At 29.7% G+C, this 18,336-nt stretch overlaps 6 protein-coding genes across 10 annotated transcripts; 4 read left to right on the forward strand and 2 right to left on the reverse strand.

Annotated features, from left to right (window-relative positions):
• The first annotated feature begins 571 nt into the window (after positions 1-571).
• On the forward strand, positions 572-3,076 carry LOC124490712 (uncharacterized). 2 transcript variants are annotated; one of them, XM_075734818.1, is made up of 4 exons: positions 572-1,442; positions 1,514-2,143; positions 2,192-2,551; positions 2,640-3,076. In XM_075734818.1, the coding sequence occupies exons 1-4, from the start codon at positions 1,145-1,147 to the stop codon at positions 2,933-2,935; spliced, it is 1,584 nt and encodes a 527-aa protein (XP_075590933.1). In that variant the 5' UTR covers positions 572-1,144; the 3' UTR covers positions 2,936-3,076. The 2 variants fall into 2 exon arrangements, with proteins under 2 accessions (XP_075590933.1, XP_046909216.2); XM_047053260.2 differs by having other exon boundaries at positions 1,514-2,551.
• Positions 3,077-3,314: 238 nt separating this feature from the next.
• On the reverse strand, positions 3,315-4,367 carry LOC124490713 (coiled-coil domain-containing protein 130 homolog). Its single transcript, XM_047053261.2, has one exon. It carries the CDS (start codon positions 4,365-4,367, stop codon positions 3,393-3,395), a length of 975 nt encoding a protein of 324 aa, XP_046909217.2. The 3' UTR covers positions 3,315-3,392.
• A 369-nt stretch (positions 4,368-4,736) lies between these two features.
• Positions 4,737-8,589, forward strand: LOC124491101 (Ornithine decarboxylase antizyme). 2 transcript variants are annotated; one of them, XM_075734819.1, is made up of 5 exons: positions 4,737-4,908; positions 5,173-5,290; positions 6,768-6,836; positions 7,168-7,626; positions 7,734-8,589. In XM_075734819.1, the coding sequence occupies exons 1-4, from the start codon at positions 4,896-4,898 to the stop codon at positions 7,175-7,177; spliced, it is 210 nt and encodes a 69-aa protein (XP_075590934.1). In that variant the 5' UTR covers positions 4,737-4,895; the 3' UTR covers positions 7,178-7,626; positions 7,734-8,589. The 2 variants fall into 2 exon arrangements, with proteins under 2 accessions (XP_075590934.1, XP_075590935.1); XM_075734820.1 differs by having other exon boundaries at positions 4,769-4,908; positions 6,771-6,836.
• A 516-nt stretch (positions 8,590-9,105) lies between these two features.
• Prp31 (pre-mRNA processing factor 31) lies at positions 9,106-12,407 on the forward strand. 2 transcript variants are annotated; one of them, XM_075734822.1, is made up of 5 exons: positions 9,106-9,167; positions 9,235-9,426; positions 9,508-10,703; positions 10,771-11,000; positions 11,085-12,407. In XM_075734822.1, exons 3-5 carry the CDS (start codon positions 10,636-10,638, stop codon positions 12,350-12,352), a joined length of 1,566 nt encoding a protein of 521 aa, XP_075590937.1. In that variant the 5' UTR covers positions 9,106-9,167; positions 9,235-9,426; positions 9,508-10,635; the 3' UTR covers positions 12,353-12,407. The 2 variants fall into 2 exon arrangements, with proteins under 2 accessions (XP_075590937.1, XP_075590936.1); XM_075734821.1 differs by having other exon boundaries at positions 9,107-9,167; positions 9,508-11,000.
• On the reverse strand, positions 12,323-14,205 carry DCP1 (decapping mRNA 1). The gene has a single exon (XM_047052694.2). It carries the CDS (start codon positions 14,203-14,205, stop codon positions 12,679-12,681), a length of 1,527 nt encoding a protein of 508 aa, XP_046908650.2. The 3' UTR covers positions 12,323-12,678.
• Positions 14,206-14,919: 714 nt separating this feature from the next.
• On the forward strand, positions 14,920-17,929 carry Rab11 (RAS oncogene family member Rab11). Of its 2 annotated transcripts, none has more exons than XM_047052698.2 (4): positions 14,920-15,277; positions 15,687-16,118; positions 16,304-16,693; positions 16,780-17,929. In XM_047052698.2, exons 2-4 carry the CDS (start codon positions 16,079-16,081, stop codon positions 16,998-17,000), a joined length of 651 nt encoding a protein of 216 aa, XP_046908654.1. In that variant the 5' UTR covers positions 14,920-15,277; positions 15,687-16,078; the 3' UTR covers positions 17,001-17,929. The 2 variants fall into 2 exon arrangements, with proteins under 2 accessions (XP_046908654.1, XP_075590938.1); XM_075734823.1 differs by having other exon boundaries at positions 14,926-15,531.
• The last annotated feature ends 407 nt before the right edge of the window (positions 17,930-18,336 follow it).

Genomic DNA, 18,336 nt, shown 5'->3' on the forward strand with positions numbered 1-18,336 from the left:
ATATAACACACAAATGTTAGATTTTTATTTTTATTTTTTTTAAAAACCAAACATTCGTTATATTATAAGTGTGGGATGAGTTTTTTTTCTATGATTTTCTACACATCCAACAAACAACAACAACGTAATGCTAAAAAAAAAATTTCTAATTATAAATCTGTTCAATCAACAAAAATAAATGAAAAATGAAAAAAAAACCGAAAAATTTCCATATCATACACACACACACACACACACCTAAATCATCATCATCAATGTATATATATACAACGTATTTACACAATAATGGATCCATCCATCCATCCATGTATATTTATATACAGTGGTATCTATCTATATGATGTATAAGATTGTTGGCCATTCTTGGAAACGATGATTAACCAATATTTAAGCGAGTTATCACTGTATATATCAGCATAATATAATACATGCACATCCACAAACACATACCATTCATACATCTATATATAACATATACATTTGATATTTATATATACCACAACTACAACAACAACAACAACAACAACTCGAGGAGACTTTCCATATATGTGTGTGTTTATTATATATGTATGTATGTTTATATATGATGGATGGATGTGTATTCATTTATTCAATTCAATTCAATTCAATATATTATTATCGTTGTTGTTGTTGTTGTTGTTGTTGTGTCTAATTTTGTCTATTTGTAATAGTGTTTTTTTTAAAGAAATTTTTTTTTTTTGGTACTTGCAATCGGTTGATCATTATTATATCATCAAAACAACAACAACAAACAAGAAAAATAAAATCGCTACAATAAAATGGATCATCATCATCGAATTTGTTGTTGTTGTTGTTGTTATTGATCTATATTCAATTCATTAACAATTATTGAATTTGTGGTGAACAAAAAACACAAAGAATAATTTTCAAATTCTAATTGAATCTGAATCTCTGAATTGAATTATGTTGTTGTGAATTTGAAAATTCTATATTCGATTTTTTTTTCATAGTGTTTGGCCATGGTTGTTCGTCATATTTGAATGAATTTTTTTTTTTAATCTCATTCGAATCTTTACACGAAACGGTGTAAGTGTGTATTATATTCTCATCATCATTCTATATCATCATCATCGAATTTTATTTGTTCAAGCAAAAAAAAACCATGGCTAATGTAACGAATAAGATAAATTTTCTTGAATCAGAAAATAAATTACTAATGGATCAACAACAAAATTATAAAGAATTATGTAAAATTCTAACACAAAGACATGTGGAAATATTGAAATATTTAAATCATTTAAGGAATATGGTGGAAAAAATGATATCAGTATCGAAAGAAAATGTACTATATGCAAATTATTATACCGAAAAATCATCATATGAAACAAATATACTGAAATATGATAAACAAATTCAATTTCTCACCGAATCCATTCAATCATCACATACAAGAATATCAGGTAAGTAACAAAACAACCAAATGATGGAATTAATTTCAATTTTTTTTTCTTCTCTTAATTTTAACTAATAGATAACGAAGGAAATTTATTCAAAGAACATTTAAAATTATTATCAACTTCATTGGTTGATTCATCATCGCCAAAAAATACTGCACAAACATTTCAACAATTGGAATCATCGAACATACAGAATCAGCAGCAACAACAATTGCAACCACAGCAGCATACTGTTGTTGTTTATCATAGTGGTGATTTTACAAATGCACAGGAAATTATTAGTCAAGAATATTTTAAAAAAGATTTATCAACTGAAATTAAAATGAATGATGATAGTGTCGGTGGTGGTGGTGGTGGTAGTATATTTGTTCCAAAAATGGTATTAGAAGATTTAGAACAATATAATCATCAGAATAACAATAATTCAACATATCCAATTATGGCCAATAATAATACAGTGGCAATAATAACAACAACAACAGCAGCAGCAGCAGCAACAACAACAACAACAAATAATATCGCTGCCAATAGTAAAAAATTAGAAATTTGTGAATATTGTGGTAAATATTTCAATAAACATTATTTAGCATCACATAAACGTAGCCATACTGGTGATCGGCCATATATTTGTTCAATAAATGGTTGTAATAGGAAATTTACACAAACAAGTTCTCGAAATGTTCATGAAAAACGTGTACATAATAATAATAATAATGTCCATCAGCAGCAACAATTACAACAACAACAACAACAACAACATGGAAAATTAGAATTCCGTTGTACATATTGTGATGCTGGATTTGATAATTTATCCGATATGCAAAAACATGCTCAACAACATCAAGCTTTAATAAACAACAATGTGGTTACACAACAACAACAACAACAACAACAATTTGATCAAATTCCGGTGATAACTGTGCCTAATATAAAAATCAATTCTAATTCTAATAATAATAATAATAATGGCATAAGTCAAACTGTCAAACGAACACGAAAATCCGGTCTTATTGTAACAACGAATGGTCAGAATAACAATGGAACAAAAAAAACATCAACAACATTACAATCGATTAATCCAAATGGTTATAGACATGTTTGTCAACATTGTGGTAAGTTGAACAAAACAAAACAAAACAAAACAAAAATCAACAAATTTGATGACCATTTTTGTTTTTTTTCTAATCACCCAAATCAAAGGTAAAGCATTTGCATATAAAGTGGCCATGAAACAGCATATGGCATTACATGGTCCGAAAAATTTTCGTTGTACATATAATGATTGTAATTATGCATCATATTGGAAACATAATCTAGCTTTGCATATAAGAAAACATCATCAACCAACATCAACATCCACATCATCATCATCGTCATCATCATCATTGGGATTGACAACAACCACGACGACGACGGCGACACCAGTAACAACATTATCGACGACCATAACATCATCATCATCATCATCATCAATGGCTACCAATTTGGCTAATTGAATAATTTTTTTTTCTAGTGGCAACTACATTACTTTTTTGATTCTCGTCTTTTTTTTGTTGTTGTTGTTGACATTTTTTTTTATTTATATCTTTCCAATTTTTTTCAATATACAAATACTTTTACTAATCTGGCAAGCGAAATCTACTATCACATGACTATTTTTTATTTCCATTCATTCATTCATTTCATTTCATTTCATGATTTGATCATAACTATCTCTCTCTCGCACACACACACACACACTCGATGATCACATGATTTTTTTCGACAATCTGCTTTGCTGAGATTTACGTTTTTGTTACATGTGATGATGGTTTGGTTGGTGGGTATTTTTCCTTTTTTTTTGCTTGAGAAATTTTTGGTTATTTGAAAATTTGTGACCAGATCTCATCGGTTTTTTTTTAAATTTATTTACACACAAAATGATCGATTATGTTTTATTTTTCAATTTCTAATCTAATCACCATCATCATCGGTTGATTCATTGTAATTGACAATGGACGATATGGAACACTGTGGTTTCATCATTGTCGTTGATGATGATGTATTAAAGGTGGTTTTCAATTTAACCATATCGGTCATAGACGACAATGACGACGACAGATTTGTTTGTTTCGGTTTTTCCAATGACAATGAACATTTTGGATATTTAGGCGTAATGCCAAAAATTGATTGATTCAATATTTGTTTACGTTTAAGTACTTTTTGTTGTTCAGGTGTTTCTTTTGATTGTAATTTCATTAATTTGGCCATTTTATTATCTTGTTCACATTCGGATACCAAATGCATTGTGATTGGTAGTGATGATTTTTGTAACAATGAAACATCATTATTGGCACGTGTTTTCAATTCGTTACGTTTCGTACGAAATGTTCGACGTAATGAACAATTGATTGAATAATCATCTTTCCATCGGGTTTGAAATTGTTCCAGATTTTCAATAACATTTTTATTTTCCGTAGCTTTTCTCTTATCCATTGTTTCATTTTCCAATTTAAACATTGGATCGGTTTTGATTTTTTTCGACACATTTTTATCCACATCAATCTGTTCATTTTCCAATGGATCCCAACGATTTTCTTGACGGCGTGCACCATTCAATATGATATAATCCAGATTTTTTGGATCATTTTGTATCTCAAAATGATTATCACATAGATGACATTTCATACGAAATTTATACAATGGTGTTGTATAATACATCCCGATTTTGGATTTTTGTGCATTATAACGAACACCCATACCAACATGATTATTACATCCATCACACCATATATTAAATGGTAATTCAAAACGAATTATAAGTATTCCTTGATCAAGTTTTCTTGCACGTTCACGTAATGGATGACTACCACGATATTTATTGATCGATCCTTTTGATGGATTCCAATCGGGTGGATAATATTTATTTGTAGCTTTACGTTCAGCCATGTTTGGAAACCAAGAAAAAAAAATTATCAGAATTCTGGAAATGAAAATTCAAAAAAAAAATAACACAAAATTTACATAAACAAACAAACAAACAAACAAACCAAAAACATCGACTATTTCGACACAAAACACACATGTGATTCTTTTAAAAAGTGATACTTGAATCGTATGATCTTGGCTCCAATAAATAATAACAACAACAACAAAAAGGTATCCGTAAAAAAGAAAAAGATTTACAGCAAAGCAAACAGAACCAGCTATAGAAAAATCATCATCTCCCATCATCAACATTTGACGCCAATGTTTTTGGTTTTTTTTTTAAAGTGTTGCCATGGGAAATTTTTGTTGTTGTTGTTGTTGTTGTTGCTCATGCTCATTTTTGCTGATGCTGTTATAATACACACACACACTGATAAATCGCTGCTCGTTTCTATCACTTTGTGTATGTGTCGCTTTTTTTCCAACTTATAAATTGTGCATTTTTGAATCCGATGCGTCATTCTTTGTTTTGTATTCACTAAATTCGGTATGAGTACGACTTGTAAGTATATTTTTTGTTTTGTTTTTGACTTTCAAAATTTTTTTCTTAATTTTTTTTTCTTTGGATCAATGTACGTGTTTGTATGTGTGTGTGTGTGTGTGATGATGTCTTATGTTTGACCGCTTCCAGTTGTTATACAAACAATATTGATTTCCATTTTTAACCCGTTATAAATATTATCCATTTAATTATCATTATTGATTGATTGATTTTGTTGATTTAAATCTCAAATTTTTTTTTTCATTTTCAAACCCCTTAAAATAGGTTTTCAAGCAATTTTATCCGACTCAAAGCCCAGTTGTAATAGTAATCAAGACGACGACGAAAATATAAAGATGCCAGCATTAATGAGTAATTGTAGTAGTAACCTTTATGAATTGAGGTAAGTTTTTTGTTTTGTGTTTAAATATTGATTTTTTTATGATACAATCGATATTGTGTGGTGGAGGGTTAAATGCTGAAAATTCGAATTTTTTTTTTCATTTGTTGTCTAAATCATAAGATTCGAATGAATCTCATGATCCTCTCATATACCTCTCTGTTTGCTTTTGGAGGTACTTCTTTTTTTTTGTTATTCATTCGAAACAAGATTTCTTTGAGAATTTATTTTTGTTGTTATTGCACATATACCATCATTACTCGTCGTCGATCGACTGGTTTTCCACATTGATATATTAGTAGTAGTCATATTATGGTGTGTCTGTGCACATTTTTTTTTCCTTTGATTATCGATCCATTTTTTTCGAGATAAAGATAAAGAAATGTTTGTTTTTTTTTCTCAGTAAATTTCATAATGATAATTTCATCTATATGTTGTCTGTTGATTATATATACTTATTGGCAAATATTTATTTAGGTTTATGAATGAGAATGATAACCAAAAATAAAATCCCTCTCTCTCTCCAATTATCATATGATTTTTTTCTTGAATGTAGTAGTATAATAATCGAAAGAAATTGAATGATGAAAAACAGGATATAGAAAAAGACAAAAATCATAGTCCAACAAATAGACAGAGTTTTTGTTTATCAATTTTGAAGGTCGAATGATGGATGATTTTTAATTGATTATTATTATGGAATTCAAAGTACAATTTTTTTTATGTTGATAAAGAACAAAAAGAATGATGAACTTTGTATTGAACAAACATTTTAATCGAATTGAAAAATGAATTTGTGCGTGTGTGTGTTTATCATTTTTTTTTTTTTTTGAATTAATCGTCCAAAATGACTTTGACCCCTCATCATTTTTTGTAGTAATATAGAGATTATATAATTGATTGATTGATGATTGATTTTTTCTTTTACAAAACAAACACATGATTTTGACTATGATCGATTAGATCAGTGATTCCCAACCGGTGGTTCGCGAACCCCTGGGGGTTCGTGGGATATGCAAAGGGTAACTTTGTATGTACTCGAATTTTGTAAAGAAAAAACTACCGGGGGTTCGCGAAGAAAAAAAGGTTGGGAAACACTGGATTAGATGATTATAATACACATTCATATATCCGATCGGATCTAAATGTTTGTTTTTCAATATTTGTCATGATAATAAACTCGTATACACAAACACATCATCATTCGTAATTATCTTTATTGTTTTGATGACGTAAATTATGAAATGATTTTGATGATGGTGTTGTGTGAATTTTTTCATTTGTTTTTTTCTTTTTGAGACAATGCCAAATTGAATTTGAATGTTTTTGCGTGATGTGAAACAATTGTGATTTGTCAAAGAATGAAAATGTTTTATTCAGCTTTTTCTTTGATATTTTATTTCATTTTTATCTTGAATGAATTTGTGTTTGCTGTTCTCGAATAATAATTGTTTTTTTTTGTTTTGTTTTATATTTTTAGTAGTGATTCTCTCGAAGGATACGTTCCTTTGAGACATTTTTGCGTCTCGCTCGGCACAGGAACGCTGTGGTAAGTAATACATTTTTTTTTCTTTTTATTCTGTTGTCGATTGTGTTGTTTTTTTTTGTTTGCCACAATAATAATGATAATATATGGTAGTATATATTATATAAATGACGTAAATCATTCAATGATATACCATTAGATAAATTATCATCGACGACAATAACAATTCGGCTATAATTTTATTATATAATTTTTTTTTTGCTGTATCAAATTGAATGATGATGATAATAAAATTTCTCAATGTCTGTTTTGTTTTTATATCCCAATCATCATCATCATCAACATCATTTTCTTAATAATCATGGCAACCATAATCTTCATGATATTATTGCAGGTATTCCTGATGTCCCTAACGGGAATATCACAGCTCCACCTATTCAAAATCAAACATCCATTACGGTCGTGGACGAAAGCAGCAACAGCCCCCCAATAAATATTAATAGAATCTTTAGCCATCCATTCAACAACAATATTAGCAACGGCAGTCCATTATTCAATAACAGCAGTAAATTTTTCGGTCAAACACCTCCATCATCAATTCAATTGCCGATCGATGAGCTAAGTAAACATTCAATTAAAGAACCAATTAAAATTACTGTCAAGATAACATTGCTGGATTCGATTGAAGTACAATGGGAATCGGTGTTAATCAACGAAATTCTCTATGTGTACATTTCGCAACCACCGACAGGAAATTCGAAAGAAGCGTTTATCGCTTTGCTAGAATTCGCTGAAGAGGAATTGCATTGCAAAAAGGTTGTCGTTTATTTGGATAAACAAAATCCTGATCGAAGTAAGTAATATAATATATGATAATATAGTGATAAACAAAAACTTGTTTTTTTTATTCGGACATAATCTAATCATAACTTCTTTTTTTTTTGATTCTATTAAACATAGACGTCATGATACGTTTGTTCAATTTTATCGGCTTCGTTTTGTTGCCACCCGATCATCCAGCAATACCGGCAAATGGATCCGATGATATGGTCTATATGGCATATGATATTTTTGGATAAACAAAAAGATAATGGTCATCGATAAAAGACATACATAATATCTTTAATAATAGTAAAGTTAAATCGTCGTCATCAGAATATATATATAATGAAGCCTAATTCTTTTATTAGATGAGTAAGGCTGTTGTTTTTATCTCCACGACAAAAAAAACACATACACACACACACCAAAACAAACACATCAATAAAAAAAAAACTTGATCATCCATTTAATAATTCAAGCACTATTCTGTTAATCTGATATTGTTTTTTTTTCATCTTTTCAGCACTTAAAAAAAACAGAAATTGTTTTTGTTTTTTTTTTTGGTTAACCGGAAATTCTACCACCACCACCCCCTTATCAGGACAAAAAAAAACACATGACACGACATTGTTTTTTCTTACTTTCTTTCATTTCATTACATAATCACATCACATCAACCATTATAATCGTATATATAATCTATTTTTATTGTTTGATACCATTTAAATTTCAAAGTTTTATCGATTATTGATTAATACCGATTTGATTGATAAATTGATATACATTCCCTTTTAGTTTTTTTTTTCCTTTTATTTTTCATTTCATTTCTAAATTATAGTTTGTTTGTCAAAAAAAAAAAAAAATGTCCAAAAATCCACACACAGCAGCAATACTTTCTTTCTATATTTCATTTCATGATTTATTCATTATTATCGATTATCAATGATTTTGATTATTATTATTAAAATAATTCTTTGAATGTGAAAAAAAAAAATTTTTTTCGTCGTTGTTGCAACATTTGTGTGTTTCAAGGTTGAAATTTTTTTAAATTTCATCCTTTTACGATATATGGTACTATTTTTAGCTTTGTAATTTTTGTTTGTTTGCTCAAAATTTTTTGCTATATAAAATTACAAAGTCGTCGAAAGAGCAAATGGTAAATGTCTATTTTATATAGTAGTATACATTGAAAATTCACAATGACCATGTCGTTTTGGTAAATGTGAGCATACAAAATACGAAATTACAAGCACTGAAAAAAATAGCACCCTCATTTGAGGATGAGGATTGTACAGCGATAGTTAGACGATGGGCCGAACTTAGAGCATTCCTCCTCATGTGGAGGAAAATTCATCCAAAAAACGTTTGATTCATACATTGAAAGTAATTTAAATTTCAAAAAATAACTTTGAATTGTGTAAATAATTTTTTCCCGTATCTTTTCATGCACAGTAACATATTTTTTGAACGATTAAAATTTTTTCAATCGAACTCACATTAATGAAAATTTTTCTAAGTCGAGCTCACAGCAATGAAAATTTTTCTAAGTTGAGCTCGACTTCTGGACTTCTGGTAAGTTAAGGAGTAATTAAATTTATTTATTTATTTTTTTATTTTTTTTTTTTATTTTTTTTTTTAGCACTAGTGCTATAGTTATGTGGTGCGCATGCGCACTTGTAGTGGTACACGAACTACCGTTTCGGCTAGTTCAGTAGACGCTGCTATTTCACGCTTTTTTTACAATAAAACTACATTTTTACAAATTAATGCCATATAGTACTGAAGAATTCTGGATATAATTTAAGAAGATATTCAGAGAAATAAGACTCAGGTAAGTTAAAATTATATCATAATATTATTATAGATTTAAAATTTTAATTTTTCTACAAAAAAAAATATTTTTTTTTTTTAGTTAAAATTTTTGAAAAAACAAAATGGAACAAAAAGAAAAATTTAAAAACCAACTAGAACAGATTGTATCACAAAAAAATAAAAATAATGTTTATTTAAACCAACATCGATATGAAAAAATATTATTGGAAGTAAAGGCAGCAAAATTAAAAGAAAAGAATAAAAATGACGTAGATTACCGTCGGCTGAAAAGATACGATATAATAATGGTAGGGAAGAAAGAAAAATTAATAGCCCCTTTTAAAGAAGGGGGTAGCATAAAATATTTTGTAAAAATTGAAGAAACTTATGGAATTATACACGATACTCATTTGGCAACTGGCCATGGTGGCCGAAACAGATTATTGAAAGAAATTAATAACAAATACAACAACATTACTATTGAAGCAATTATGTTGTATTTATCTTTATGTGAAGCATGTCAAAAAAAGGCAAAAGGCAAGAAAAAAGGAATTGTGATGGAACCAATTTTGACGAATGAAATGAATTCTAGATGTCAAGTGGATCTTATAGATTTACAGACACAACCAGATAATGAATTTAAATTTATTTTAAATTATCAAGATCATTTAACCAAATTTGTTGTATTGCGTCCACTAAAAACAAAAACTGCGTCAGAAGTAGCAAAACAACTTATGGACATTTTCACTCTTTTGGGAGCCCCATCCATTCTCCAATGTGATAATGGTAGGGATTTTGCAAATAAAATTATCCAAGAATTAGCAAATATGTGGGATGGTGTGAAAATAATACACGGGAAGCCTTGCCATTCTCAAAGCGAGGGCTCGATAGAGCAAGCGAATCAAGATGTTCAAAATATGCTTACAACCTGGCTTATCGCTAACCAAACAACCAAGTGGTCAGAAGGTTTAAAATATGTTCAACTGATGAAAAATAGAGCTTTTCATGAGGATATAAAGCAAACTCCCTATGAAGCTTTATTCGGAACAAGAATGAAATTGGGTTTGAAAACATCAAATTTACCTATGGAATCTGTTGAACAGCTGGAAACAGAAGAAGAGTTAGAGCAATTACTAGAAAGGAGTACACACAGCCAATTCACCACATAGCAAAGTCGCAGAAAATGATTTTAATTTTACCTATATATAGTAGATATTCTGGTGACTAGATGGCGCCACCAAAAAAAATTTATGATCAACTTTCATTGTATGAAATTTCGAATAGTTTTTGCATCAGGTTTGATCATTTGGTTTTTTTCATTGTTGTTGCCGGTAATTTGTAGTTTTTTTTTTGCACACTATAGTGTTTCAAAAATGTCTTTAGCCGATGAATTGTTAGCCGATTTAGAAGATGATGAAGTTTTCGATGATGATGAACAATCTAATTTGGAATCAATGGAAGTTGTTCCAAATGAAACAAATTTTGAATCAACACAAAAACAATATTCATCGGTTCGTTCATTAACAAAAATCATTGGTAGTGATGAACTTAAACGGATAATGGCCGAAATAAATAGTCGACAATCGAATGATGGTATTAATTTGAATTGAAAAATTTATTTATTTATTTGTTTGCATAAATAATTTGAATTTATATCAAAATTTATTTTATTTTCAGTCAAATTCAACAAATGTCAGATTGATGGTCCAATTGAATCACATCCTGAATATAAATTAGTAGTGGATGCCAATAATATGGCCGTACAAATTGATAATGATGTCAATATTTGTCATAAATTTGTTCGCGATAAATATTCCAAACGTTTTCCTGAACTAGAATCATTAGTACCGAATCCAATGGATTATTTGATGACAGTCAAAGAATTGGCAAATAATTTGGAAAAAGTGAAAAATAATGAAAAACTTCAAGAATTCCTTACACAAGCTACAATTATGGTGGTTAGTGTAACAGCTTCCACTACTCAAGGATCAATGCTGTTAGAAGAAGAATTAAGCTATATAATTGATGCTTGTGATGTTGCTATCGAATTGAATGAATGTAAAATGTTGATATATGAATTTGTCGAATCGAGAATGACATTTATTGCACCAAATTTGACTGTCATCATTGGTGCTTCTATTGCGGCCAAATTAATCGGTTTAGCTGGCGGATTGACCAGTCTATCGAAAATTCCATCATGTAATTTAAAATCATTGGGATCTACACGTAAAACTTTATCGGGATTTTCCACCACCGTTATAATGCCTCATTCAGGATTAGTATTTCAATCAGAAATTGTTCAAAGTTCGCCACCAGATTTACGTAAAAAAGCGGCTACATTAGTGGCAAATAAATCTACATTAGCTGCACGTGCTGATGCTGTTCATTCATATCCAGATGGATCAATGGGTGAAAAATTTCGTGAAGAAGTTGAACGAGCTTTGGATAAACTACAAGAACCACCACCAGTGAAACAGGTGAAACCATTACCAGCACCAATTGATACACCGAAGAAAAAACGTGGCGGTAAACGTGTTCGTAAATTAAAAGAACGTTTAGTAATTACTGATTTACGAAAACAAGCAAATCGATTGAATTTTGCCGAAATTGAAGATGATGCTTATCAAAATGATTTAGGATTCACTACTGGCCAGATGGGTAAATCTGGTAGCGGTAAAATTCGTGGACCACAGATTGATGAAAAAACAAAAGTTCGTATATCGAAAACATTACAAAAAAATCTACAACGTCATCAACAGGTGTTTGGTGGAACAACTACCGTTCGTAAACAGGTTTCCGGTACAGCATCAACAATAGCATTTACACCGAAACAAGGTCTAGAAATAAATAATCCATTGGCAGCTGAAAAAAAAGTGAATGAAGCTAATGCTAAATATTTTAGTAATTCAAGTGGATTTTTCAGTGTCAAACCAAAAACATCTTAAATTTTTATTATTTTTTCATCAATAAATGTAAATGTAATTTTTTTTTTTAAAAATCTGAACTATTTGAAAAAGAATTTGGTTATGGATTTTTTTTTGTTTTGTTTTGTTTATCAACTGATGAGGGGGTATGTGTTTGCGTGTGTGTGTGTATTCTACAAAAACGTAAATTATATCATAAGTTTGTTTTGATGTGTTTTTGTTTTCCTGATGAATGTTGTGTATAAATTTCTATAGAATTGGATGATTAAATTGAATTGATGATGATGATCATCATCATCTCATTCATTATTATATGGATATGAGTTGGATGATTGGAAAAATTTCATTCATTTTTTGATATTTTCCACATATGCAGTATGAATAGCATGAAGAAAATCGGCATCATTTGTTAAACAATGAATTAATGCCTTTTTCAATTGTTCCATTGTTAGATACATATCCGGTTTTGAAATTGATGTTCGTCCTGTATTCTGTGTAATGGGTTGTTGTTGCTGCTGCTGCTGATGTCCGATTATGGGATTATGGTCTTGTTGAATTTCGAATACATTCGTAATACAATTAGCCAAATGATGATGGTTTGATACCTGTTGTGGAAGTGGTGGTTGTGGGGGTGGTTGTGGGGGTGGTTGTGCATGAAATGCTGGTAGTAATGCCTGCTGAAAACCAGGTTCAAAATTCATTGGAATAGGAAAAAGTGATGGATGAATGGCTGGGATCACATTATGCATCATTTGTTGTGGTTCATCCTGAAGAATATCGTCTCCAATCAATTGTTGAGGTTTTGCTGTGTAAATCCCATCCGACATTGAATTTGATGATGAAGGATTTGCATTTGATGTTGGAAGTGATGTCAAACTTTTTTTCTTCAAATCATCAGTCATAAATGTAGCCGAATTCATTGATGGTGATGATGACATTAATAATTCGTTTTTGTTTGGTGTTTGTTTAACTGTTTTCGGTGTCGATGATTGTGGTTTATCGATCAACGATTGAGAATTATTGTCATCAGCAGCAATATGTTGAGAATTTTCTTTCATTGAAGTGTTAGATGTTTCTTGTAAAACCAATTGTGATTCAAACAATTCTTTAAGATTAACACTTCTACGTTGTGCTATTGGTTTCACCAAATCATCATCCGATTTTTGTTGTTGTTGTTGTTGTTCAGAAGATACATTGTCAATATGATTTTCTGTCGATTGATTTTGTAACCATCGTTGTTTCATCAAATCAGGTGGTGGTAAAGCCGAATCACCAAAGATGCCCAATGAACCTTGTTGGCTTTGTTGATTATCATTCGTATTCGTATTCGTATTCGTATTGTTGTTGTTGTTGTTGAAAAACAATTTCATAATTTCTGATGCTTGTTGTTGATTATTGTTCGGTGTTGTTCCAGTTGAAGCCAATTGTTGTCTTGATTTCGGTGTATGTGATTGACCATTCATCAATTTGGATGGTGTATCCGATGTTTTCTTGATCAAATTCCTAACTTGATCAATATTTTCATTCAATACAATACATTGATTTGCATCATAGAACCAAATACAATAAATATCTTTATTAATATTCTTATACATCAGATATGGACTTTGTACATTAATCTCCAAATCTTTGGTGATTTTTTGTAGAAAATTAATCGTATTCAAACGATTAATGACAACAAATGCATATTCCGGTACAATACTACGACGAACAAAGAACAATGTACCTTCAATATTTTTTCTTTCCCAATCTTCACGATTAAAATCAAAATAATATACGGCAACTTGACCGGCACAAATAATAATCTCACGAATGTTGTCATCGATTCTTTTCAATGCACGTAGATTAATTGAATCTTCATTTAGATCGACCATTGTTTATATGAATGAATTTTAATTCGTTTTAAATTAAAATGTTGATAAAATTTGACGAAAATTTATTTTCGAAAATTAAATGTGGTTAGAGAATATATATATAAAATCGAATATACACATATATAATCGAAACACAATGCAGTGTGATGAAAGAGAAAAAGAAAAAGCACACACACACACACACACACTGGAAAAAATTGAGTTTTGATAGTAAAAAAAAAAATTAACAGCATTTAGCCACAATGTTAAAATAGTCTGTGACAGATAGCGACATCTGTTGGTGTCTGGAATATTTAAAAAAAAAAATTCATCATCATCAATACCCAATATAGAGGAGGAGGCGTCACATATATGAAATTCGATTTTATAAATGGCAAAAACAAAAAAAATGTTTGCATGACGATTGTGCCAAGTTAAGCAAAAAAAAAAATGAAAGAAAAAACATCAAACAGTGAAACTTCAATTCATCAATCAGATTAAAAAAATTTATCCGAAATTATAGAAATGTGAAAAGTTTAAAACTATAGTTCCTGGTCCGAAATGAATTTTATTCATCGAAAAAAAAAAATATGAAACGGTAAAGTTCCTGTATATTCTCGGTACTTTTCTTTGTGTGTGTGTGTGTATGGTGCATCAACCAAATTGGTAGTGGTATTCCAAAATGATGGACTGAATTGAAATTGTTTATAACACTCGCCGATATCACACATTGAAGAAGAAAAAAAAAAGCTAGGCGCAGAGGAATTCGTTGGCTTTTTTGGGTCGTGGTATAATTTGTTTTTCAGCATCACTTTAAAACAATTTTTTTTGTCGTTTTTTTGTTTTGTTTTGTTGAATTTTTGGTTGTAAAATTTAATTTAATTTGATTTGTGTGTGTTTTTCAACAATCAAATTTAAAAATTTTTCATCAACACAAAACGCATCCATATCGAGATCGAGAATTTTATTTATTAATAATTCCATTGTGTGTTATGTTTTATATATTGTAATTTTCCTGGTTGTTTGTGGTAAAAATATATATGAGTTTCGTTTGTTGGTTGGTTGATTTGGTTAGTTGTCGTTTGATAATAAAGTAGGTGTTTGTGCTTGTTTAATTTTTCGATTTAAATTGTTTTTTGTTGTTGTTGTCGATTGTTGACTGTATATATTACAAACACACACACACACACAGCCACACAAAACACAAAACACACACACACACATCCTATCGAGGTTTTTTTTTTACCATATTTCAGTATCATCATCATCATCATCATAAATATCTTATTATCATCACACAGTGTCTATAGATTCCTCTGTTTTTTTTTGTTTGTTTTCATTTGCATCGTGAGTTTTTTTTCTGGTTGTTATTGTAGTAGCTGGTTGAAACGAATTATTCGAATTTTTTTTTGATAGAAATCTCTTGATTTTTTTTTTGATTATTATTTCCACAAATCATTCATTGTCAAATACTGATTTTTTTCCCTTTTTTTCCATTACAGAGAATAAATTCATTTTTCAAACGAACCGAATAATAATAGAAAGATTGTCGTCTCAACAACGTTGACAGTCAAATCATCATCATCATTCATTATTTAACAAGCGTGTATATCTCTGGTGTGTGTAGCAGCATCTTGTTTCCAAAATATTTTTCGTTCGAATAATCATCATCATCATCATCATTATTATTGTTGTTGTAATAACAAACATCATCATTAGCGAAAATTTAAATTCACAAATCAAGAATATTCTTTCGGATTGTTTTTTTCTTTAAATTCTGATTCTACTGTCATCATCATCGGCAACAATTGACATCGAATAGTTTTTTTTTGATCATCATAATTTTTTTCTATATTATATTTCGGCTATATTTTAAGAAAAATCAACAACAACAATGAGTTCGAAAGATGATGAATATGATTATCTATTTAAAGGTTTGTTGATCTTATCATCCATTTGACGTTTTAAATGTTTTGTGTTTAATGTATTATGATTTTTATTACTGTTTTTTTTTCTTTGTCCAATTTATTTATGGTTGTTTTTTTTTTTGGGTTTCTGGGCGTTTTATATAAAAATGACCAAAATCCAATTACATACACACATACGCGTACACAAACAGTGGTCTTAATCGGTGATTCTGGTGTTGGCAAAAGTAATCTATTATCACGTTTTACACGTAATGAATTCAATTTGGAAAGTAAATCAACAATTGGTGTTGAATTTGCAACGCGTAGTATTCAAGTGGATAATAAAACAATTAAGGCTCAAATCTGGGATACTGCCGGACAGGAAAGGTATCGTGCAATTACCAGTGCATATTATCGTGGTGCTGTTGGTGCACTTTTGGTATATGATATTGCAAAACATTTGACCTATGAAAATGTTGAACGATGGCTCAAAGAATTACGCGATCATGCCGATCAGAACATTGTGATAATGCTTGTTGGCAATAAAAGTGATCTACGCCATCTTCGTGCCGTGCCTACAGATGAAGCTCGAGCTTTTGCTGGTTAGTCATCATCATCATCATCCATTTATGGATCATTTTTCTTTATTTTTTAATCTTTCGTTTTTTTTTAAATTTCATTTCTATAGAACGAAATAATCTTTCGTTTATCGAAACATCTGCTTTGGATTCGACCAATGTTGAAGCGGCGTTTCAACAGATTCTTACGGAAATCTATCGTATAGTATCACAGAAACAGATTCGTAATGATAATGCTGACGATCAATCATCACCGGATAATATTACACCAGTCACCATTCTGCCAACAGATAATGCTGAACGTAAAAAGAATAATTGTTGTCAGGTTTAGGTGTTTGTAATAGAAATCATATTTTATTGGCACAAACAACAACAACAGCAACCAAGATATGCAAAAAAAGTATCATCATCAATTAATTAAAACAAAAAAGAAAAAAAAAGAAAACACCATATTCTTCAAACCATCATCACAAGAAAGAAACAAATCAGAAACCGATCCACTCTTGCTATCGCTTTCCATATTTTTGTTCAACTTTATAAATAAAAAGCCAAGTCCCAAAATACACTAAAAACAAAAACAAAACAGCAAAACAGAATTTTTCTAAAACATAAACACAGAATATATAATAAAATGAACAACAACAAAAATGAAAAGAAAATCTTGTTTGATTGTTGGTTTTTTTTCTGTCTCATTTATACCAAATAATAACAAAAAAAAAATCAGATTTTTTTTTTTTTTTTTTTTTGATCAAATGAAATGAAACAGAATATTATTCTTATTATATAAATGTGAAGAATATTTTTACACACACACACACACACACACACACACACCCACAAACACATTCACATAAAACGTAATCCGCCAAATGAAATGAAATTAAACACCTTCACCATATATATCCAAAACAGATAAATCTAATACACACACACAGTGGTAAAAAACGAAGGCAGAAAAAACAGAATATTTTTGGAAACAAAATTCTTTGGAATTTTTTTCCCGTTTCCACACACACACAGAAACATTTTTACCCAAAAATTCTTTTCGTTTTTTTCATTCATTTCAATTTCAATTTCATTTCATTTCTATTCTTTTTTTTCTGTTTCCTGTCTTTATTATATAAATTATATCTACATTATATTCATGTAAAGAAAAGAAAATTAAAGCAAACAAAACAAAACAAAACAACAGAGAGAAAAAAAAACCCAACACCACCCACATGATGATTTGTGATTTATATAAAAAAAATTTTATATTTATTCGATTATGTTCTTGTTCCTTAATATTGAAAGAACTCCTTCGGTGATGAATTTGATCGATTAGTTTTAGTGCGTGTTTGGTGTTGATGTTTGCGTTTCTGGTTTTTTTTTGTTGTTGTTGTTGTTGTCGATTTTTTTTTTGGCAAAAACAATGTGTGGGTAAAATAAAAAATGAAAAAATCCATCCTATGAATTAAAGTTCATCATCATTGGATATATCTTTGATTTCCGTTCAATTTATCCTTTCTTCCGGTGTTTTTGTTTGTTTGTTTGTTTCTTTACCAATCATTCAACAATATGGTATTTGAATTGATTCGAAAACAAACAACATCCAACATTGATAGGTCATTGAACATGAAAAATGATAATAATAATAATAATAATAACACATATTATACGATATTTAG

This window comes from Dermatophagoides farinae, chromosome 10 (assembly GCF_024713945.1).
Source record: "Dermatophagoides farinae isolate YC_2012a chromosome 10, ASM2471394v1, whole genome shotgun sequence".
Lineage (NCBI taxonomy): Eukaryota > Metazoa > Arthropoda > Arachnida > Sarcoptiformes > Pyroglyphidae > Dermatophagoides > Dermatophagoides farinae.